The 23,334-nt window shown below is 43.3% G+C and overlaps 2 protein-coding genes across 2 annotated transcripts; one reads left to right on the top strand and one right to left on the bottom strand.

The window, feature by feature from the left end:
* Window positions 1-845: 845 nt before the first annotated feature.
* LOC106640800 (dynactin subunit 3) lies at window positions 846-2,049 on the top strand. The gene is made up of 2 exons (XM_014354945.2): window positions 846-1,079; window positions 1,223-2,049. The coding sequence occupies exons 1-2, from the start codon at window positions 1,075-1,077 to the stop codon at window positions 1,824-1,826; spliced, it is 609 nt and encodes a 202-aa protein (XP_014210431.2). The 5' UTR covers window positions 846-1,074; the 3' UTR covers window positions 1,827-2,049.
* LOC106640776 (uncharacterized) lies at window positions 1,823-10,802 on the bottom strand. Its single transcript, XM_023389539.2, has 10 exons — window positions 10,356-10,802; window positions 10,102-10,273; window positions 9,602-9,742; window positions 8,832-8,956; window positions 4,283-8,755; window positions 3,802-4,198; window positions 3,311-3,730; window positions 3,026-3,227; window positions 2,739-2,933; window positions 1,823-2,655 (listed from the first exon to the last, which is right to left on the bottom strand). The coding sequence occupies exons 1-10, from the start codon at window positions 10,660-10,662 to the stop codon at window positions 2,482-2,484; spliced, it is 6,606 nt and encodes a 2,201-aa protein (XP_023245307.2). The 5' UTR covers window positions 10,663-10,802; the 3' UTR covers window positions 1,823-2,481.
* Window positions 10,803-23,334: the final 12,532 nt, after the last annotated feature.

The following is a 23,334-nucleotide window of genomic DNA, read 5'->3' as shown; positions in this document are numbered from 1 at the left end:
TTCCATAAGGTTTTGACAAAAAAATGTAGGGAGAAATTTTTTTTGAGCGAAAAACTGTTTCTCCTGCAACTCGGATCGATTTGTTGTTTTGGGCACTGATTTGTTCAAGATGCCTGCGGGAGTGAATAGAGGGGAGGGCTACGGATGCCGAAAATCTGGAAACCATTACAACGACTACATATGTATACATATACACTTATGCATTTATGCCTATTCCCTCTTTACTAAATTGTAATATGTTGTGCACCTGCACAAGGAAAAACTTAAACTTTTGTGCTTCCGTACCCATGCACATGCAGATCTACTCCCATATTTTATAATGCATACTATAAGCAGGGTGCACAATAAAAACAGGAACATAAATCAGCCTCGTATGTTTTTTATCAAGCTTTTTTTATCTTTATTGGGTTTAACGGTAACAAAAAAAAAAAAAAACAGCTGAAAACGAATACTGAAAACAAAATAGGTATACAAATATTTTGAAGATCACATTCTGTACGATCGGGTTAACAGATTGATTTACACCTATATATGAGTTATGATTTTCCATTTCTTCATCGTTAGTTTGAATACTTTTGTTTATTGACACATGATGTCGAGTGATATTTAAATACAATAAAACGTACTACACTAATTTGAATATGAGTTTTTGCATAAGTGTTTAAGAACAATAATAATGCCTTTAAACTTTTTAGTGTGTTTCGTATCGCCAACACTTGCTTGACACATTTACCCTTGGCGTGACATTTAAATTTTGCCGCTTTAGACTTGATCGAACCGACTTGTGCTTTCTGCTCCGCGTGTTCTTGGCATATACCTATATATGTATGTTGTGTGTGAATCAGTGTGTTCAACAACAATGGATCTGTCAAAGTTTGATCTTTGATTGATAGTTGATACCAATAAGTAGATATGTGTTTATTTTTGTTAACGAAAGCAAATAAATACTTGAAAGATTGTTGTGGTAATAGTTGAAAAGAATAAAGTAGAAGCAGTCGTGCTAAAAAGTCGTGCTTCGTCGAGGCTTCTTTTGAGAAATCAATCTATTCAAGTGAAAAGTTAAAAGTATCAAAGATGAGGTGAGTAGCGTATTTATACGTAGGCAAATTTTTCCTTTTCAAGTACCGAATAATGTGAATTTAACACTCATTAATTTTATCAACTTTCATAACCTATAACACGTTCAAATATGCAACTGACTGCAATTTAATATTAATTACAGTGAAGTTACTGAAACAACGGAAAGTACAGAAATACCAGAAACTACTGAGGAAATTTTAGAGAAGAGGATTGCTGAATTGGAGAAAAAAATATTTGGTTTGGAGGGAAAGCCAAGCGATGAAAGTGTGATGCCAGAATCCACCATCATTGAAAGTATGGAGCAAGCACAAACTATGATTTCATCAGCACTTTCTGGCAGAGAAAAATTAAGCGCACTAGTGGAAAGGCTACCTGAGTTAGAAGAGTATGAAAATGCAGTTTTGGAGCCTACGGATCCACAGATTGATGTTAAACTTGAGTATATTTTAGCCATGGAATCAGAAATCAGACAGTATGTCGAGAACTTGAAGACAATAAAAGAATTGATGCCAGTGTTGGATAGCAATCGGTTCGATAATTTGCCAGAAATGGCAGAAAAGTTGACTAATTTATCTTTACAACATATGGAATTGGGGGACCAAGCAAACGCAGTAGATTCAGCTACAAAAGAACTGATGACTAGGTATAATAATATCATTACAAATATATCTCAAACTTTGATTGCCTTGGACATAGAAATAACCAAGTTGGAAAAGGAGAAGGAGCCAAAAAAAGTGATTGATTGAACAATTTATTTACTTTTATTCATAAGAATAATATATTTAAACAACATTTTTAGTAAATGTCTTGGAAGTACGGACAATTACATGTCTTATTATTCTTATCTTATTCCTTAAGATACTTTTATTCCTATAAATGACTATACACATGCAATATTTTATAATTTTCATTTTTCAATATTATAAACTTTATAACAATATCTTAAATAACTATTGATTTATATACATATTCATTTTCACTGTTTCATTGCTTTTTATCTGTGAATTCATTCAAAGATACATTATTCAGAACGATCCTTATAAATTCTTTCTTTAAATATACACTAATTTAACATAATTTTTTTTTTCTTAAATCTATAGTATAACTGTAAAAAATCATTATAACATAAAGGATTTAATTCTTAAAACTATAAATATTTTTTATACAGTATTTACATTAGTTTGTGAAAGTATACATTTTTACGTGTGCCTGTAAAGTATTTACCTCAAATAATTCATAAGGTTTCACGTTTCAATATTTGTGTGTATGCTAAACTTCAAAAGTATTGTTTACCGTTTGGCACTCGTGAATTTAAATATTTTAAGCCCTACAGGGGAAATACTTAATTGCTAAATTTTGATTATCTCATTGAGAATTGGAAAAAAAAAAAAAATTATCATTTCATGATTTCGTTTGTAAAGCTGGTACAGAATTTCTCAGCCACGAAAGGGCTGGTGCCAAACTCGAATATATCGCAGGATGACCCTTTGAGCATCTGCTGTGATGGCTGAGCAAGCCCTGAATCTCCCATCGCCCGGTTTCGCTGACACACATCAGTGGTGCTCCTTCGTCATTCTGAAAACGAAAATAAATTTTACAACGAGCTCTTTTCTTTCAATTGACAATTAAATTTAAAAAAATGGAATCTTGGTAGTTACATAGCAAGGCCCTTTGTCCGTATCGGTGAATCCAGCGCAAATGTTGTGCTTAGTTATGTAGCCCGCGTAGTGGCTCGTTGCGTTACACTCGTCGGAATCGTAAATCGGCACGGGCAAGAACTTCAAATATTGTTGCAAATCCACTTCTCCGTTAACGGGGAATCCCCAACCGGCCGTGACGCACAGCTGTCGCGGCTGTAAGACACGTCGAGATTCCATGAGATGTAATTTTAACCATAACAATTGCCCATTCACAATAGTCCTACGAGATACTCGGAATAGCTTACCTGGAACGATTGACTTGGAAGACACACGGCACTGACGTTTCTCGAGAACACTAGAGGCTCGGTCAGCTCAACAAGTGCGATGTCGTTGTTGTACAAAAATTGATTGTATTTAACTTGCGGGTAGGGCACGATGGTCCTAACTTTGTATGGCTTCAACATGTTGCCTCCCACAAACAACGACCAATCGTTACTCTGCCTGTGACTGAAAATACGTACGATGCAAATCGTGAGACATTCCACTTTTTTCGGTGAAACGATGAGTGGTGCAGGGTATATGGTACATACCTGTGAATACACGAGTAACTGGCCAGTGCAAACATCGGACTGAGAACGCTCGCCGTGCAGGCGGCCCCGTACTTGGACTCCTTGAGCAGAGCTACGCTGGACCACTGTCCTTCGCTGGCCGACGTGCCACCGACCAATCTCGCGGTGGGACCATTGTTCTCGTGGGATCCGCAGGAGAACTCCTGACACGATATTTCCACAATCTTCCTCGACTCGCACGACTCGGCTCTCTCCAAATTAACGACCAGAGACGAGTTGAGGCTCGCGCTGGAAATCAGTCGTAGCAAACTTTTATCGTCCTCGTGATCGGCGAACTGCGTCACTTCCGATCCCGCAAATCCTAAAGATCTGCAGTACTGGTGACTGTGCTCTTGCGACCAGCCGTCGGAACAAACGTGTTGGAACTCTCCGTTTCGTCGTCTGGAAGGAGAAACAATGGATTGTACTTATTTTCACTTGGAAACAGATGAATAACAAACAAAATTGCATACCTTATTTTCAGGGGACTGATCCGCGTTGAGAACTCATTGTCCTTGTTGTCTCTGTCGGGATCGGAACTGGACGACGAGTTTTTACTGAAACTACCAACGCAGTCCCACTCGTCCGACCTGTCCGGGCAGTGTTCGACTCCGTCGCACAATTGCTCGGCGGGAATACAACCTCCGGTGTCGCATTTGAACTGATCGAGGGCACAATCGCACAACTTTTCGTCCTCCCCGTTGACGCACTCTGGCACTCCGTTGCACCTCCACGTTTGAGGTATGCACCACTTTTCGGTCGGGCAGAGGTATTCGTCGTTGCCGCAGCTATCGGAGCACGAATACTCGTCCGTGTGGTTTTCACAGTCGGGACGACCGTCGCACTGCCACACTACTGGTATGCACCTCTCTGTCAAAGCAAAAGGTATTTGTGAGACTTTCAATTATGTCTTTACGGTTATACCAAAAGGAAAAGAGAAAAAAAAAAATTTACCATTGGGGCATTTGAATTCATCGAATTCGCAAGTCCACTTTTGACAGTCCTTTTCGTCGCTTCCGTCGGCGCAGTCCACGATGCCGTTGCAAACGAGGTGTCGTTTCAAGCACTGGCCGCTGGCGCACTGGAAGTTGCCTGGGCAGCCTTCTTCTTGGCAATTGGTTTCGTCCGATCCGTCGGAGCAGTCGTTCTCCGAGTCACATTTGGCAGAAAGACTGACGCAGTAAGCTCCGTCTCTCGAGGTCCCGTTGACGCATTGGAACTGACCGCTCTTGCATTTGGAGAATAAAACTGGCGATGGCTCTTCTTTGGATGTTGAAACTGACACCGGAGAATCCGAGTTGACTTTATCTTCGGGTTCTTTCGTGTCCTTCGCTGTGGCCGTGCTCGTTGGGGAAGTTGACGTGGTAGTTTCTGAAGTATCGGTTACCTTTGGCACTATCGAATTTTTCAGTTCACTCTCGTTCTTTGCGGTCTTTGGTGAATCATTAGTTGTCACATTGTCGTTGTTAAACATCATGGCTGGAGGATCAGTGAAGAAATTGATACTTTCATCTATGTTCTCCGAAACTGGAATTATATTTGGATACTTGGCGGTGCTGTTTTCGTTTTGGGTATCGGCGTCGTGATTATAGGTGACAGTGTTTGTCAAGTTTGAGTTTTTTGAAGCGTCCAACACCGAAGTGCCTGAAATCAGTTTTGGTATATTGTCATCGTCAATGTTTCTACTGCTTTTTGTGACTGCACGATGCGCGTTTGATGGACTTTCGGCATTTTCGTCTGATATTTTTAGATCGAGTTCTTTCTCTGTTTCCAGATTTGCTTGCTGCTCATCGGACTTCATGCCATTTCCAAATTTATCTTTCTCCTCCAAGGATATGACACGTAGCTGTTCGTCCGATAGTTCTTCTAATTCTGTTGTTGATACGGGCTTTTCCGTAGAAGTGGTGAAAAGGTAGTGATAACCAACTGTTTGTGGCATGAGGTCGTCCGCTATTGATTCTGAAACCGGTTTAATACTATTTTCTGCTACAGATTCAGTTGTTTCGTTAAACATGTCATAATTAGATGTGGTTTTGGATAAAATTTCCTCAACAAAATTGTCAGTGGTCGTCATTTCAATTTCGCCATCACTTGAAACGGTGGTTTTTATCATGTCCTTTGATTTTTTGCTACCATCATTTTTTTCTTCGTTGTCACTCGGCGACTTGTCAATCTTTTCTTCGGACGCGTACGCTACTGTTGATTCCGTATGTTCTTGTTTGTTAACGTCTGTCGTTATCATCTCTTCTGGCAATACGGGGATTTGTTCTGTTGTTTTTGGTAAAATTGTTGTTGAAACAGTTTCTTTTTCTGGTTCTGGAGATGTCGTTGTTTGAACGTCGGATCTTTCGATAGTTTCAGTCGTTGACATTTCCATCTGAATTTCAATGGGCAAAATAGGAATTTGAGAAGTCATGCTGGAATCTTCTAAGGGTTTGATAAAACCCTTTTCTACTGAAAGTGGTGTCGTATATCCAGGTGCTGACTTATTGTATTTCACATCGTTTTTCAAAATAATAAAATCAACATTTTTATCTTTATAAACTTTATGACTCTTCTTTTCGTCTTTCTTTAGAATCCGGGACGTGTCTATATCATTCTTTTCAAATTCTTTGGGAACTGATTCATCATTTATATCGTTGTATTGGTCCTCAGTAGCTTCCTCATTTGTCTTGTTAATCCCTTTTATTTTTATTTTATTACCAACCGATCCATCTATTTTATCTTTTTTAGTTAAAGTTACAACATCTTTCACATTAAATTCAAAAGGATTAGGGTTTTCTCGCTCATCTTTGTCAAGACGAGGAGCTTTTTTTATATATATTATGCTAGATTCAGAATCGTTTTTCTGTGTTACTAAAGAATGTGGTTTAACTGCCATTTTTGAAAGTGTTTCTATCCCTGCGTTATGTTCAGAAAGTGTTTTATTTTCATGGCTCTCGTTTTGATTAACGAGCCCTATAACTGGTTCATTATTTGATATTGTGGAAAATTCAAATTCATTAAAGTGAATCGATTTATCATTTTTCAAATCGATTTTCGACAAAGTTTCAATAATAGGTTTCTGAGTAGTCAATGTGTTTACGTGATCTGTATTGTTGAGTAAATTCTTGGAATTTAATGATCTATTTCTTGATTCTATGACTTGAGGGGTTTCAGGATTTTTTTTCGATGTTTCGGAAATGATAGATTCAGTCTTCAGATCATTAACGTCGGTGTTTTCCGTGGATGATTCAACATCAGGTTCAAATTGAGAGGTGGAGTCTTCAATTTTAGTGTCAACAACTGATATTGGCTCACTTTTTGGCTTAGTAATAGGCTCAGTGCTTTTTGGTTCGGCAGAAGGCTCCGATGTAGGCTCTGCAAAAGGCGTCACCGAGGGCTGGGCAATAAGCTCCGATTTGGGCTCCATGGAAGGCTCTGATGGTGGTTCCGCAGAAGGTTCTGATGTCGGCTCTGCAGAAGGCTCCGGTATAGACTCTACGGAAGGCTTCGATGTAGGCTCTGCAGAAGGTTTTGATGCAGGTTCTACGGAGGGCTCAGACGCGGACTCTACAGAAGGTCCCGATATAGGCTCCACAGTAGGTTTCGACATAGGCTCCACAGACAGTTTTGAGGCAAGTTCCGCAGACGGTTCTGATGTGGGCTCTGCAGAAGGTTCCGATGTAGGTTCCGCAGAAGGTTCCGGTGTGGGCTCTGCAGAAGGTTCTGGTGTAGGCTCTGCAGAAGGCTGGGGTCGTAGTTCCGCAGAAGGTTCCGATTCAGGTTTCGCAGAAGGTTTCGATGTGGGCTCCGCTAAAGACTTCGGTGTAGGCTCTACAGTAGGTTCCGATGATGGTTCTGCAAAAGGCTTCGATATAGGCTCTACAGAAGGTTCCGATGTGGGCTCCGCTAAAGACTTCGGTGTAGGCTCTACAGTAGGTTCCAATGATGGTTCTGCAAAAGGCTTCGATATAGGCTCTACAGAAGGTTCTGATGTGGGCTCCGCTAAAGACTTCGGTGTAGGCTCTACAGAAGGTTCCGATGATGGTTCTGCAAAAGGCTTCGATATAGGCTCTACAGAAGGTTCTGATGTGGGCTCCGCTAAAGACTTCGGTGTAGGCTCTACAGAAGGTTCCGATGATGGTTCTGCTAAAGGCTTCGATATAGGCTCTACAGAAGGTTCTGATGTGGGCTCCGCTAAAGACTTCGGTGTAGGCTCTACAGAAGGTTCCGATGATGGTTCTGCTAAAGGCTTCGATATAGGCTCTACAGAAGGTTCTGATGAAGACTCTGCAGAAGGCACTACAGAAGACTTCGATGGTGATTCTGCAGAAGGCTCCGATATTGGCTCCACAGAAGGCTCCAATTCAGGTTCTACAGAAGGTTTCGAAGTGGGCTCTGCAGATGGCTCTGAAATAGGCTCCACGGGAGGCTTCGATGGTGGTTCTGCAGGAGGTTCCGATATTGGCTCCACAGAAGGCTTCGATGGTGGTTCTGCAGAAGGCTCCGCTGTAGGTTCCACGGAAGGTTTCGATGGTGGTTCTGTAGAAGGCTCTAAAGGAAGTTTCGATGTAGGTTCTGATGCTGGCTCCGCAGTTGCCACCTCTACTTTTGGTGTCCTTTCTGGTTCAGCTGAACTTTTGAATCCGTTCATCGAATGTGATGTAGCCTTTTTATCAAAATGTTTATCAAAATAAGTATTTTTCCAATCATCATCGTGATCATTGAAAATGTCATCGGGCGTTCTGCTTCTTCCTTGAACATTATCCGAAAAACTACCTTGAAAATCTATACTTCTCAGGTCATCATAACTAACGCATTTTTTGCCATCTTCGTGTAATGATTTGCCTGCAGGACACACACAAGTAAACCTTGCTTCAGTGTAATCGTAAGTACAATTATAACTACATCCTATACTTCCTGAATAGCATTCGTCGACTAGTGATCGAACCTTTAGTCGATTGACGTGATATTTGCTAATTGAATTTCCATTCTGTCGGAATTTGTTCTCAAGTTGATTTTGGTTATCTTCTGGTTTTTCAAAAACTGGTTGTGCAACTCTAAACTTGACTTCACCATCCTTGGATACAAAATAAACCTTTATTATCGGTATGTTTTCATTAAAACGTAACATATCAACTAAACTATTTTCTATGTCTTCCACAATGTGTCTGTACACTCTCGACTTTGGATTGTTCATATCATCATCCCATTCGAAATCATCCAATTTAATAACCCCTTCTAATGCCCGAGGAACAAGTTTATAGATCGTCTCATCTGTTGTCGGCCACGGTGGAAACGTTGATGTTGCAGGTGGTGGACTTGGAGGAGGATTTTTCACGTATTCTTGACTTCCTGCCGTTTTTACGTCACTGAACTGACGATAACTAGTTTTGTCGACATTGACAAGTGGCTGCGTGGGTTCTTGCGTGAGAATTATGCCAGCTAAAAGTATCGTGTAAATTAAGTTTTCATTTTTCAATTGTTTTTTTAAAGAAAGCAACAAACGAAGAAAACCCACTTTTTGCCAATATCACGACTATAGCGATAATGGCTATGACGAAAAAGGTGCAGCCGTAACATAGTGCCCTTCTCCAGTACGACCCCGTGGATCTCTTGTCCTTTGTGACGTAGAGTTTTTCTCCTCTGTAATGAAAACAAAAAATGAAAAACAATTAGTTATTGTTTGTCAATGCGTATAGTTTCAAGTATATCTAAAGCATTTTATACAGCTGTGCAATGTATTTAATGTCAGCCTCTAATTTGCATTATCAAAAGCTCCCTCAGTTTTGTTAAACCGATGTAAACCTGACGAACCAAGAGTGCTTTATTAATATTATTTCTTAATATGGTGATTTGGTGTTAAATGGTTCATCCATGCCATCAGTGTCGACAGCCGCCTCCACAAGGGGTTTATGGGGTGACGGTATTTAAAAAAACCACTGTATTTATGCCAACAATCGACACTCTACCACACGATGCAATAACTTGTGTTTTCTCTAGTCCTATGGTCTAAAATGATCTTGACTATTATATATGTATAATATGTATTCCAAGTGTACCAGTAAACTCGCAGTCACGGGGTAAATCTAAGATCTAAGGATGCCCCGAATGTATACAAATATTAAGTAGTGAAGCAAGTTAGTGCGAACAATTCCCGGACCACATAGAGCCTGCAACCATGTTCATCCAGGCCTTTTGATGATTATGTGTATACGTATATTATACTCAATTCGAGTATAAGGCACACCAGCTGTCGCATGAAAGCATCCGTGGCATTGATGAGTATACCTGAGGGCGTTTAGCCAATGGGAATAGTCGACCAGTCCGGCGGTCGGGTCTCTTAGGCTGAGTCCCTCGCGGCCGACGCCCGGGCCCAAATCAAATCGAACTCCTGCCACGGTCGTTTCAACTTCTGTGACGGGGCTTCTGCTTATTTCGGCCGGGGATCATTATATACCAACAACAACACCAGTGTGTGAGAGACAACGAAATACTTGAGCGGCTCTTGCACGCGCGCGTCATTCATAATTACACATATGCATATGGTTTATCCGTGACAAGACGAAGCAAAAACAATAAGCTTTTTTTTTCAGCCTACATCGCGACACCCAAGTACATCATGTAAGTCTCATGTAAAAAATATCGTATCGGCTGACGGGAGAAAATATTAATGGCCATTGAGAGAAACGAAAAACATACAAACGATGATGATTATAGTGAAATATAAATATACGATGCAAGCTCGCCAAATTCTGACTGTGGAAAAAAAAAAAAAAATCGGGGCTCACCTGATGCACTTTTTGTGTTCGTTGACGGGTACGAAGTACTCCTCGTAAGGATCGACCGGCACTTCGCAGGCCTCCTGGTTCTTCATTTGCATGTTGTTCTGGCCGGCGTACGGTTTCATCGACACCAGCTCGAGATTCACAGCCTCGATCGGCTCTTTCTTGTCGCCAACGTCTAAAATTCACGAACAAAAAAAAAAAGCTGTGCAACGTCCCCGTACTAACCCTCGCCACACGTGCAAAATATCCGCGCATACCATTACTGCCATTGGATGCGCTCTTGGTCGTCGACGTCGTCGTGGTGTTGAGGTAGCCGGGGTCGGTATTATTGGCCCTGTGTCCATTCTGCTTGGCAGCATCGGCGTCATCTCCGGGCAGTTCGATCCTCGTCTCGTGTTTTGCGCGTCCATTGGCGGCCCCGGCGACCGGCGAGCCGGGCTTCGAACCCGCGCCCTGTCCGTGGCCGGCGCTCGCCGTCGAGTTGCTCGAGTTCCCGCAAGAGGTCGTCTCCTCGTCGTTGCTGAAGCCCGGATTGTCCGTACCACCGTCCCCGTCGTCCGACATGGCTCCGCGGACAATTGCGCGTGTGTCACCCGTGTCGATGCAATATCCTCTCCTCGGCCTCTTATCCTCCTCTTCTACTCTGTTTTACTACTCCCTGGTGTAGATCCTTTGCAGGCTGGTTCGGTCATGCAGTGCACTTGTGCTCTGAAACAAAAGTAAGAAAAAAAAAAAAAAAAATCATTAGACATACCGAAACGATGACGTTTGTTGTTTTCATATGTACAATCATAACACCAGATGCCGGCGCACGATTTTACGGTTGTTTGTACCTCCACATTCGCTACGTACGCAGCCCTGACTTTGCAGCTTTTTTTTATTTTTTTTTTATCTTTGCCGCGCGAGACGAAAACCCAATGACCGCAGCTTATGTAGCTTATGTGTAATTTTCACGGTCACGGTGGCAAACAAATTGCATCTGGTTGATTATTGTACGGTCGATCTCGAGAAACGGCCTCGCAGCCGCCAAACGAAAGAAGCGCTCGCAAATCATCGGATTTGCAAGTCGTACACACATAGACCGAGAGTCCCATATATTTATAATTCCGCGCGCGCGTCCAGGGAGTCCTTGCATACACGGTATGCGAAATATATATATGTATGTACGAGCACACTCGGGGGAGAGAAGAAGGCTTGCAAGGAGGAGGAGAAGCGTGACGTCATCGGCGAAGAAGCTCCGCGCGCGAGGGGATCCTCTTCCCGAGGAAGCGAAAGTACTGGACCTTTGGCACGGTATACCTATAACACACGTGCACGCACGTTGGCAACTTGTTCTTCGTATATCCTCTCTTTGGCTTCCTTCGAATCCCATGGTACTTATAGGTACATTATTTACTGTGCACCCGCGCGCTCCCCATACAACTCCTTCATCTTTTTTGTTTTCTCCCAACCTGACCGGCAGTCCTTATACATCCTCCATGCTCGTTTCGATAAAAAGAGGCCTAGAGGAAGATCCACGAGGGTGGACTGATGGAACACGGAGTGTATTCACCAAGAGAAGGATCTACCGCTATCTATATCAACTCATCCACCAGGGAGTGGATATATTGTGCATAAAATGGCACTTGTGCAATCAGCAGTGTCGTTAGGTGTGCAATATTGTTCACAAGGAGCCGAAGTATCATAAAAGTCCTCGATTTGTCATTCCAAGAAGGAGGAAAAAAAAAAAAAAAAAATGAGCCAGCCGCAGTCGTTGGTAGGGATCATTTTCGAGATTCGCAGTATTGCAGAAGCCGCGATTGGCGAGGGGGCACGTGTATTAGCTCCGGGAACCCATAAAATCCTTCCTCTATATACATGACGTGTACTTTTGTGTTGGTCGGGGTTTGCCGCCACGGCACTGATTTTGACGACTCTCGGTTGAGGAGAGAGGGAGCGAACTCCAGAAAAAAAGAGAGTAAAAAAAAAAAAAACCACCAACCAAAGAATAAAACAAAAAAAAAGAAGAAGAAGCCCCTTGGTTTCGTTCGTTTCTCTCCGGCTTATTCCCTCCTCTTCCGAAAGACCCTGGAACGACCTGTAGCTCTGCACGTGTGCAGTAGGTATATATACACCCTGCACCTATACACGTTCAATGTATAGCTGGGCACGTACAGGAGGTATACGAGAGCGAAAGCTCCATTTGCTCCTCCTCCTCCGCGTTGTACTTCTGCCTTCTCATCGTGCCCAGGGGGCAAGCACAGCCAGCACGAATATAAGGACCCGAGATACGCGATCATGTGTGCAGGCGTGTAAACACACACACGCGTACACCCACTCGGTGAAAGAGGGAGGAAGGAAGAAAGAAAGAGAGAGAAACCAAAAGTGGTTGACCCTGAGCCGAGTCCGCGCTCGCGGCGGTTGCAGGTATATGCGTATATAGCAGCCAAGCGTATAATATACGTTATACACAAAGGGTGGCCCCCGCGAGAGGCAGGAGAGTATAGTCTCTCTCCCACACACGCGGAACGTATCGACGATTTTCCTCCTGACGTAATTTCCGTGCTCTTCTTCCCCCATTAGCGCTGATTCAGATCGGCTGCCAAAGCAAGAAAGACGGGGTATATATATATACGAATTACGCTCCGTCCGAATCATATCGCGTATGTGTCCCGCGTGCGCTAGGTATACGTATGGAGAACTGACAGCGCGCACACAATGGGGCCTGCCCCTCACGGGCCCGGACTTTTTCGCGGGAGCAGGTTATCCTGGCCTCGTGTATCCTATACTATACTCGCAGGAAAGGGTATACGGTGCGTATATACGAGCCAATACGGATTTGCTCCGCGGGTTTACGTACGGTTTTCCTCGCGAATCTGCAGCCATTGGTAATCGCCGAGCGCGTAAATATTATTCACCGAGTGTATGCGTACCGGTCGAATGGCTACTTTTGCATTCCAAGCCTGTATACCTAGATCACACGACTCGATTTTCGATTCTTTTTTCGTACACGCGAAAATCGGTAATAGATCGGTTGCGTGTCACGTGTATAATATGTATGGCACTTGCACGTTTTCACGGGTGCATGCCTATTATATATGAGACATGCAATAGTATACGACATAGCCGTCGAGGGTATACCTACGCACCGATTTTCTCGTGCCGAGCGAGACGCTTTTAAGCGGAAGACCGAAGAAGACGGAGAGAAAAGGAGCCTCTCGCTGTTATTTTTTGCCCGTTCCCACGGCTGACGCTCTTATATATAGCACTACACTACAGAGAGAGAGAGAGGGCGTGCGCGCATCCGCGCCAGCGTTTTGTGTTTTCATTGAGTCAGCATCACCGAGCGCGCAGCCTATATTATACCCATCGGGGTCTCGCAGGCCATAGTGTTTTTGGCACGCGTGCCTCAGGTGCCATGCACATGGGCGTCGTGGCGTGACAGAGCCAAGCAAGGCTTCTTGCACCTGAACGCGGGGAAACTTTGAAAGGCTACGCATTCCAAAAGTCCTCCCTTCCGTACGGCGCGACAACACCACTTTTGAGGCAACTATTTCGTAGCGCGAGCGCTTTGCGACGATTTCACGCTTCGTCGGTGTATTTAGCCGAGACGATGATAATGACAAAGATCGCGAGGACGCGATTAATCCGCGAGCCCCGGCTAATTGGAGACGGGGTTGCGCCAGTTTGGCTGTACATTATTTCGCGTAACCAGTTATTATTTTCTGGTGCAATTAATCATATATTGGGAAACAGAGCGAGGGTGCAATGGGTGATTTGCGCACTTGTCGAGTTTTCGGTTTCCCTCATTTCGCTCTTACCGATTTCATGCGCGTAGGTATACGCATGATGTTTGGATGTACGTTGTGTACCCCACTCGATTGGTTATGGCGATTTCCCCTCCGTTCAGTGTATAATTGCGCTTCTCATTGCCGCGCGCGTTTACCTCATCACCTTTCGGCAATCAATTCCGGCTCGACTCTCGGTGCTTTCGATTCGATCATGCAGATCGTTTCAATGCTCTCATTGCAGGTATCCTGCGTATCTTTGATGGATTTTTGCAAAATCGTAGAAAGTCCGCGTAGAAGCTTTTCTCGCTCTTGATATCGTACGCGGGCAATGGAGTATCTCCAATTTCCTCGTGCACTTAGAGCGCAATGAGGAAAAAAAAACGCGACTCTCGAGATCGATTTGATAAATTAATATACGAGTGTCGAATGTTATTGATTGGGGGCACATTAATATAATATCTAGTAAAGTGAGTACTGATGAATGGAAAATCTCGGGATTTCTTTTCCGTATTTTCCGCGACGAACACTTTAAAAATTGCAAACTTCATCCCTCCTGCAAATCACGAGGCTCATGCGTGCCTCGATTGAAAAATTTTATCAAAGTACGCTCTATGATGTATAAATGGATACTCAATCGATAGGTCACACATCAGAAAATGGAATTCGAGAAACTCTCGCTTTTCAGCTCGGTAGCATATTGTACGACGTGAATCTAACCAAGTGGAGTCCCAACGTTGATTGCCCATTGTACGACACAAATGGCGTCGTCCAAGCCCAACCTTTAACAGACGAGAGTCCAACGATTCATTTGTACCGTTTCCCTTAATTAACTCGAATTGTTCTATCCGATAAGCTATACATATCAGAGCACCTATTGTTGGAAACGGTCGAATAAAGAAATTGAATGAGAAATAAGTAAAAGGGCGTACCAAAATGATTTGCCAGACGAGGCAACTCTAATGTATCGATGGGGCATACAATGTGCCGAGTGCTACTACAAGATTTTTGAAAATAAACCAAATGTCCCATAAAGGACCCAAGGATAGGAGCCAAAGGTTCAGCGAAAGCGAGAGCGGAAAATACAAACGTATATTGTGTGTACGGAGGAAACTTTCCGCTGTCGGGCGAGCGTGACGTACACACACGCGCATAAGTCCGATTGAGATCCGGCCGAACCAGTTTTCAGCAAACGCCCAATCGGGAAAGCTCCATTTCCTTCTTCTTCTTCTTCGTTTGTTTTTTCCTCCCCGCGCTCGGTCGGCGCGCCGGAATTTCGCCAAACCAAACAAACAAGCGCGCGCCGCGTTTTCTAAATACCATGGCGTTTCGAGGCGATGCACTCGCGCATTAGCGATAATGGCCCCCCCGCGTGTCACTCCATATTAAGTGTTAATAAATATTAATCCACGCGCGGATGTATTTAATGTTGATAAACACGTGTCTCTTGGAATTTAGCACCGAGAACCGGAGCTGTATATTTACCTATAACTTGCGCGCGAGTGATATCATTAGAAATGAGTTTCTCTCAATTATGCTTAACGACGCTCTTACTTTTCAAACATATATATATATATGCGTATAGGCACTTTGGATCAAAACGTTTTAATGGATCGCGGGTTGATTTGATTGAAAGTTGCCCAAAACATATAGCGGAGTTTGTACTGTCGATACCAGGGTAATCGGCGTATACATATATATAATTACATCGATAGGGCTGCAGATGAATTTGGCACTGTGCCATCCAATCGCGGAATGTATACGCATAGGTATAATATACCATTGGAAAGTCAATGTACCTGCGCACGAGTGACACAAGTGCTGTGCAGAAGAAAAAGAAAAAAAAAAGTACTAGCTCCTGTCTCGGGATTAGTCGACGAGTGATCATAATATTAATGGAAAGGTTTTTTTCCCAATTACAAAAGTTAGCTCCACCCTCGTTTTCATGTTAGCCTATTGTACATACATACAGGCGCGTGTATTACCATTAACAGTTAGGCGTTGCGGTATTGTTGACTGTAGGTGTGGACGTATAACGCGCTTTTTTTCAATGTGCCGCTGCTGCAATGATTGCTGTAAAATATCCTTCCTATGTTACAGGTGGCACGGTTGTCGAAGCGATCAAAGAGGCAAGGCTTGTTCCCCTGAAAGGAGGATCAAAGTATGTACCCAAAGAGTCGAGTCATCCGACAAAGGAAGGGCCGTGGGTATACAAGTGCCATTTATTACCACCAGTAGCCTCTTGCTTTTTCTCTTCCTCTGCGTGATGACCTTTGCAGCTCACCTGCCCGGTGTTACTTATATACCGCCCTTGCAATTCTTATCCCCAAAGACGTTACTTATTAGGTGCTATTAGTAACGTACCTATACTTCAATTGGCCGAATGGGCTCCATGTATATACAAATGCACTGTACGTGTGCCTATATTTTATACCTATATACTATACACGTATGGTATCCTGCTGATGCAAGTGGGCCTTGCTTTCGCCGTACACAGTACGCATACTTATATATTATGTACACGTGATATACAAAAGGTAATACTTTGGTATTCGCGCGTATGGAGTGGTATACATATTACCTAAGAGTGAAACATGACTTGTACATATAGCTACTTTACTTTCTACATTCCACGCGCGTGGAACACAATGCGAGAGAGCGCCAGTCCCAAGGGTATATACATATATATATACCTATAAATATATACATCTGTATATGATGTTTGGATACGTGTGTGCATAAACGCCCACGCAATCGCGGAGCCATGAGTACCTATATATTATGTACACAAATGCAGTGCAACCTGGTATTTATTCCAGACGCGCGTATACACCGCAGACGCAACAGCGTATTTGGTGTACTTACTTATTATTACCCACGTTGCAGCCACTTTTTTTTTTTTTTTTTTTTAGATGACGACCGATAAGTCATCCATATACATCTCTCGTCTTTAGTCCGAATCCCTCTGTATATGCAATTACACGTGTACGAGGTCTACACGAACTGTGTACCATTGTATTCTTTTTCCCCTCCTGTGCTTCGTTTCTGGGGGTGTATACAGTTTCGGATGTAGATCTCCCGAGTTCAGTGGCTGACGTTGATAGATCGGTTGAGACAATCCGCTCCGTATATATACAATGGTCCTGCCGATCGGGAGCCCAACCGAGCGCGAATACCGATGACGGAGGATTTCCCGATCAAGAGGAGGGATGAAAATCAATCGCGCGCGAGCGATGCTGCACGGCAATTTCACTGCCCCTGAGATGCTGCGCATTGTGTCGGTGGAAACAACAACTGCGGTGGTATAAATATATTATACATTTGTGGTGTCCAATACGCATCACCGCGCAGAGTCAGATGCATCAAGCAAAATGCTTGTAAGTGTGCGAAAAATCGCGGACTCGTCTCGATTGGAAAGCACACCCTACTGGGGAACGGATATACATGAACGCGCGCCGCTTTGTGAGCCAATACAAATTCATTTGACACCCGTGATGTACGGCATATTTGTGCGCGCGTATATTGTGCCACGAGCGTGTGCTTATGGATTTTCTAAAAAAAGAAAGTTCGACCCGTGTACGCTTACAATAGTGTACATGAGTTTCCATGCGTAGCTCGTTTTCTTTTGGTGGTGCAGCTATCGTTGGCTCTTTAACGATGAGGAGACTCCGCGTGAAAATCTCGCGCCGGGAGGATGACACGGGGGAAAAAGATTGATTTTTCTGCCGCGAGCGCACAAGTAAATAAGTAAGATTTCACGCGCCGAGCTGGAAAGGAAAAACTGCACGATCTCCCGTTGTTTTCTTCTCGGACGACATGGTACACATATATGGGCAAATTTTATTACGTTTACAAAGTATCGGCAATGACTTTATACTCGTTGGGCTAATTGCAGAAAATAAGCACAGTAAGTAGGTATATAGTGTGGCGTTTGGTATTTTAATGTACAGTGGCGATCTCAGTGGCTTCGATATATCCCGGAACATACAGAGGCAAGGTCCATTCGTTCTTTTCGCGGGGAATATTATATTGCACTCTATCGGTCAGCGAAGGGAAAAAACACAGCCCTTGGCCGCGAGCCAGTCGCGCGAGTAGATACTTTTTCCGAATGCGAAATCTCGAAATCTTTTCTTTCGATCGAGGCAAAATCCTCTTGAGCACGTACACCCTGATGCACCTACAACCGCGTACGATATACGACGCACGTGCTCGAGTGCATCACACCATGCACATGTATGGTGGAATCCTCGCGCGCGTCTTCCCACGTCCTGGCACGAAAAATTCGCGAGTGTGTGTTTTTCTCGAAGAAAGTAGGTACGAAGAAACAAAAATGGCCCTGCAGAGACTATTGTACAGCACATAGACGCAGCGCGTGGAACAAAAGTATATGAGTTTGTTGCGTATTTTTTTTTTTTTTTTTTTCCTATAATTGCGTGTAGGTGTATAAATAAAACATTGACGGGGGAGTGACACGTCAATGACATGACATCACAAAAAAAAGCCGAGCGTACCGATCACACGTACAAGTATACCGATTTCGCAAAATTCGATTTTTCCCCCGTGCGATACGACCTTGTCCCCTTCGCTTTGGTATTTTTCTTTCGCACATTCAGAGGTAAATACAATACCTGTATAATATACCCATGGAGATTGTGCTCATGTATAACTGTAATATACGCTGTAGCTGTACACCTACTTTGCCGATCACGTGCAGCCCGCACCGTAAGACACGGGCACGTATACCATAATCCTCTCTTCGTGGGTTCTTTTTTTTTTTTTTTGTTACTCGCGAGTGGGTGCTAATATCGTACGTGTATACATGGTACCGCCGATATCACCTGCAGCCGCGAGTGCCATTTCTTTTTTCTCTCTCTGTGAATGTGTGCGGTTATTTGGTTTCTTTATAAGGCCTTGAGTAAACTTTTTTTTGTTTTTTTTTTTATAGCTTAGCTCGACACGCTTGACGACGATTTCACTTTAGGAGGATATAGGTCTCTCGTCTCGCGGATTTTACCCGCGTTTCAACGGTACACCTATATACGTATAATACAGCCGGTGCTTGGGAAGGAAGCAGTTTTTACACGCTGCTTCGTTAATTACTCGCTGAACTTTTACACAAACGCCGTAATCGAAGCAGTTTTATGTTATACGCACACATGTGTTTTGAGCTGATCCATCAAACTCGTCCATTAATTTTTATTTATTTTTTTTTTTATGGAAGTTTTCACTTTTCGAAAATTCATCTGACACTCGCTTACCCAATCAATTCACACTTTTATGAGAAACAGAAATCATCGAGTATTTAAAGTATACCTATAAAGTCTCTCTTCATGCAAACACGCTGTACCGTCGCTTTCGAAATACCGAAAGCTCGCGCGCGACGCGTTTGAAAAAAAAAAAAAAAAAAAAAAAAAGACTCATCTTTAAATACATCCCTGCTTTCTTTAATCTTTCTCAAACGCTTGCACCTTGAGTATCGATAAAAATCATTGGAATTAGATGCCTTTGTGATTTTTTCTCCCCCCAGTATTCAAACATTTTTACCGATTAAACGAGAGCAGGATAAAAATGGCTTTTGCACTGATCGGCTTTTGTTGTTATCATTATTATACGTTACAACTATTGGTAGTTTTATACATATATATATATACCTATGCACGAGCTATTAGAGATGGCACGTAGACAGATCCATCAGCCCTATATTATATGTATGTGAAACGCATCCACTTGTACTTATTGTAACGCACGTGCAATAAATAGCCGCACGCGCTCACCACCTTGTTGATAGCATAGACAAGGGTACATGACGTATAGCGCACGCGTCGCCTCGCGTGCGTTGTGTTACAAGGTATGCGTGTATTGTACCATATAGGTACTTACTGGGTTCGGAAAAATTAGCAATTCATAAGAGAGAAGGATTTTCCCCGCTTCGACCTCGTCTCTCGTGCCTATAGAGGTAAGGTAGTATGTATACTGTACGTATATAGTTGCACGCCCCGCGCCCCATTATTATTCCTCCTTCGCGCGTCGCGAATTAATTAACTTCACCTCCTGCATTTTGCCCTTGAGGGAAAAAAAAAAAGTTTTTCTTTCTCTCGCGCGTGGAATGGCTTCGCTTATCGGATGCGTCGCACGTGGACGCGCCCCGGCGAAAAAAAAGGCCACAACGGCACGACGTATACCCGCGCGCCCGTGGAGTCGGGGAGTTATTTTTTCATTTGTTTAAAAGAGAGAGGATTGATTCGAGGCGTGACTCGTGACCACCAAGCGGAGCTTCATGGAAATACATGCGCGAAGAGCGTGGATTGCATTTTACAAAGTTACACATCGGGGTGTAGGAGGGCAGGCGAAGGGTGTTTTATTGTTTTTCAAAACGTGCATGCGTGACAAATGCAGTGGAAATACCTGCATGTGGTTTGCATATTTTTCTCGCATTGTTTACATACACAAGCAGGTAGTGCCACATTCTCATGGTGAATGTGCCACTCTGAATCCGAATCAGTGAAAAACCACGTTACTGGTGAACATTCGCAATTTTCATCCCTCTTACTGCCACTATTTAATCTTTTGTTCTATTAATTTTTTCCACTGATTACTTATAGGTATATACCTTATTTGTCACCTCATTCACAAAATAGTGTGTAGGTATATTTAACCAGAATTACGTCAACTGTAGTTGAATACGGCTATGTACGATGAAACGCCCCGATGATGGGGGAACAAATTTATATGAAAAACGTATCTGTAGAGCAAACTCTACATTCTACATTTTTGCTCTTACGTAAGCAGTCAAGGACACATTCTTATTTGTCCCCTCCTCCGACAGGATCCTTGTAACCCTAAGAGAGGACCGGCCATCGGCAGGTATACAATAATCGAGCGTCAAAGTTTCGGAAGTTGCGGATTATCTATCTAGAGGATACGAGAGAGAGAGAGCCAGGGGCATATTATTACGTACTTAGCGAGAGTGGTCTGCTCCTTTTACTTTTCATCGGACACACTATTTATGTGTGTTGTCGACTTTTGCTTTCGACCGGTCGAACCTTGATTGTAAGTTGTACACCTACTGCTCTTTGCGCGGATCAATCTGTGATTGATGATAAATTTTTTGCACGACGAAACTCGTCACTATATGCGAGGTGAAAGTTTCTACGTCCCTTCGACGCGTATCTTTACATCATATATACTTTTGATACACGTATCGTTGGACTGGAAAGACGTACAAATTATATTTCAGAACGGAGCAAAGGTAATATCAATCATCTCGTCGATGACAATCGGCAGTCCCGCGTTCTCGCAAGGGGCCTTTTATTTCTAAATCACAAAGTACCTTTTTTCCTCCCGGGATGAGTTTTTTTTTAACGGAAGAATACTGAATAACAAGATAACACGTTGCATCGGGGTGTATGTACGGAAGAGGTGGACGCGGCAACATGTACTTTCCTCCGGCCAAGAGGAAGTCGGCGACCACTCCAACGTGTGCTTTGATTCTTGAATTGCAAGAGTAACTAATGACGCGCCTCGGCCGAAAGAGAAAGAAGCCATCCGTCCGGTGTAGTGCGAGGCTTACACGTTATACAGCCGCAATGAAAGTACAAGTTGAAAAAGCCAAAGCTCGCGATTTCGAGACCAGACGCGTGTTTGTTTTTCAACCTCGAGGGGGGAAAAAAAGAAGCTGATTTCGGAGTTTGTAGGTGTATACTTTCGAAAATGTGCCTATATAATACACATGCACGGCGCGGCCTTTCTGGTGCAAGGACCCCGTGCCATTTATACACATGCAGGTAAGTGAATATATATGTATATAGACACAATTGAAAGTTGTTTTTGAGATGTATATACCTCGAGAGCTGCTCGACCATAGCTCATATATATACGTGACCGAACACCGAGCGGTGCATTGTTATAGCCTTCGCGCTCTGGTGCATGAAATACCATTGTACGGAACACTGGCTCTCAAATTATTCACTTCTAATACATACCCGTACGAGTATATATTATTATTATGGGTGTTGCATCAAATCACCAGTGGTCTCATCCAACTGTCAGGATGTATACCGACACTGTACCTTGGATGTATCTATATATGTATCCGTCAAAAGTAGGTATATTTAATCCATCAAACCGACAAGATAAGAGAAAAAAAAACCCTCCTGGGTTCCGTTGACAAAAAGAAGAAAAATCATTTCAGCGTGGGAATTAATGTTCCAGCGCCGAAAGTGAAATTTGCCGTCACCGTCTTTCAGACCGGGTACACGGAGGGACGAAAAAAAAAGAGTGACCCACGGGAGCCAGCAAAAAATCAATTGAGCCCACGTATAACGCGTACTCACGCGCACATAGGGTATACGGTTATTGGGTTATTGGTCGTTCTGGGGTGGATTCCTGGAATTTTAGCGCGCACCAAGATTTTCCATACCTGTGCCATTTCCTGATGCGGACAGTGCGCAAAAAGAGAAAAACAGAGGAGCAAAATGTCCCCGCTCGTGACCAGCTCATTTGTGATCCCCCTCTCTCCCATGCCCTTAAGCGGCATCCCGTCATCCGCGCTTTCGAGCCGTACAGGCATGATAATAAATATAGTAATGATGATAATGATAATAATAATAATATAAAAGTAAGTGGGAAAGACAAGAAAAGCCTGTAGCCGAGCGCTGCAGGTATACATATATATGTGCACAAGTATACCTATATAAGGACCCCGGCAGTATAGAGTGGTACGCCCATGTAATACGCCTCCTCCAAGTGAGTATGGCCAAGTGTGTGTGTGTAGGCAGATATGAAAGTGCCGGTGCAGCGAGTCCAACATCATATAGGGTACAAGAGAAAGAAAACGGCCTTGCTGTTGAGAGACAACTGCCATTACCATCGCTACAGTTATCACGTTCACATTTGGTATAATGTGTATATTTATGTATACGTACACGGGATATTGCAGAGACAGACGCATGAAATACAATAATTATCGTCTCAGGAAATCATTTCAATTTCATCCTTTACTCGGCCGAGGATCTAGTTTTCTTTCCTTCTCATCTTTTTTTTTTTTTTTTTTTTTTTTTTTTCTTCTTACGCTGGCGACGCTAATAATTACTCCGCGTATCGTTAGCTGTATAACTGTGTATTATGTACCCACTAACGGAGATTTTCGCGCCTCGGTTCCGCAATACACCATTTCCCGCGGCTCTAATTGTTTGCACGGCGCCCCGCTCCTCTTCTTGCAGTGTCTTCTTGTCGCGCGCTTGTGATTCTCGCGATGATAACTATATTATACACTGTCTCTGGCAGAGTTTGGCAAAGGAGATGTAGACCCCCTGTCCCGCCGTTGCTCTTCGCGTTGTTATTACACGTTGCGTTGTCAAACGGCTTGGTGTAATTTTCATGTAGACCCCCTCCTTTTTTTTCGGGAACTCAAGAATTTCAAACTTTCCCTCTTTCGGACTGACTTTGGAAAATTTTCCGTCTCTTTGAC

Source organism: Copidosoma floridanum, unplaced genomic scaffold (genome assembly GCF_036245765.1).
Source record: "Copidosoma floridanum isolate Cflo_tuat_1 unplaced genomic scaffold, Cflo_Japanese_pri ptg000013l, whole genome shotgun sequence".
NCBI lineage: Eukaryota > Metazoa > Arthropoda > Insecta > Hymenoptera > Encyrtidae > Copidosoma > Copidosoma floridanum.
Note: the sequence above shows the minus strand (reverse complement) of the source record. Positions and strands in the feature narration are given on the sequence as shown.

Bases quoted from the DNA above. Each gene is read 5' to 3' on its own strand.
- LOC106640776 (XM_023389539.2), bottom strand. From the start codon at position 10,662: ATGTCGGACGACGGGGACGGTGGTACGGACAATCCGGGCTTCAGCAAC. The intron at 10,274-10,355 runs GTATGCGCGGAT...CGTGAATTTTAG, and splicing joins CGCATCCAATGGCAGTAATG to ACGTTGGCGACAAGAAAGAG. The intron at 4,199-4,282 runs GTAAATTTTTTT...TTGCTTTGACAG, and splicing joins TGAATTCAAATGCCCCAATG to AGAGGTGCATACCAGTAGTG.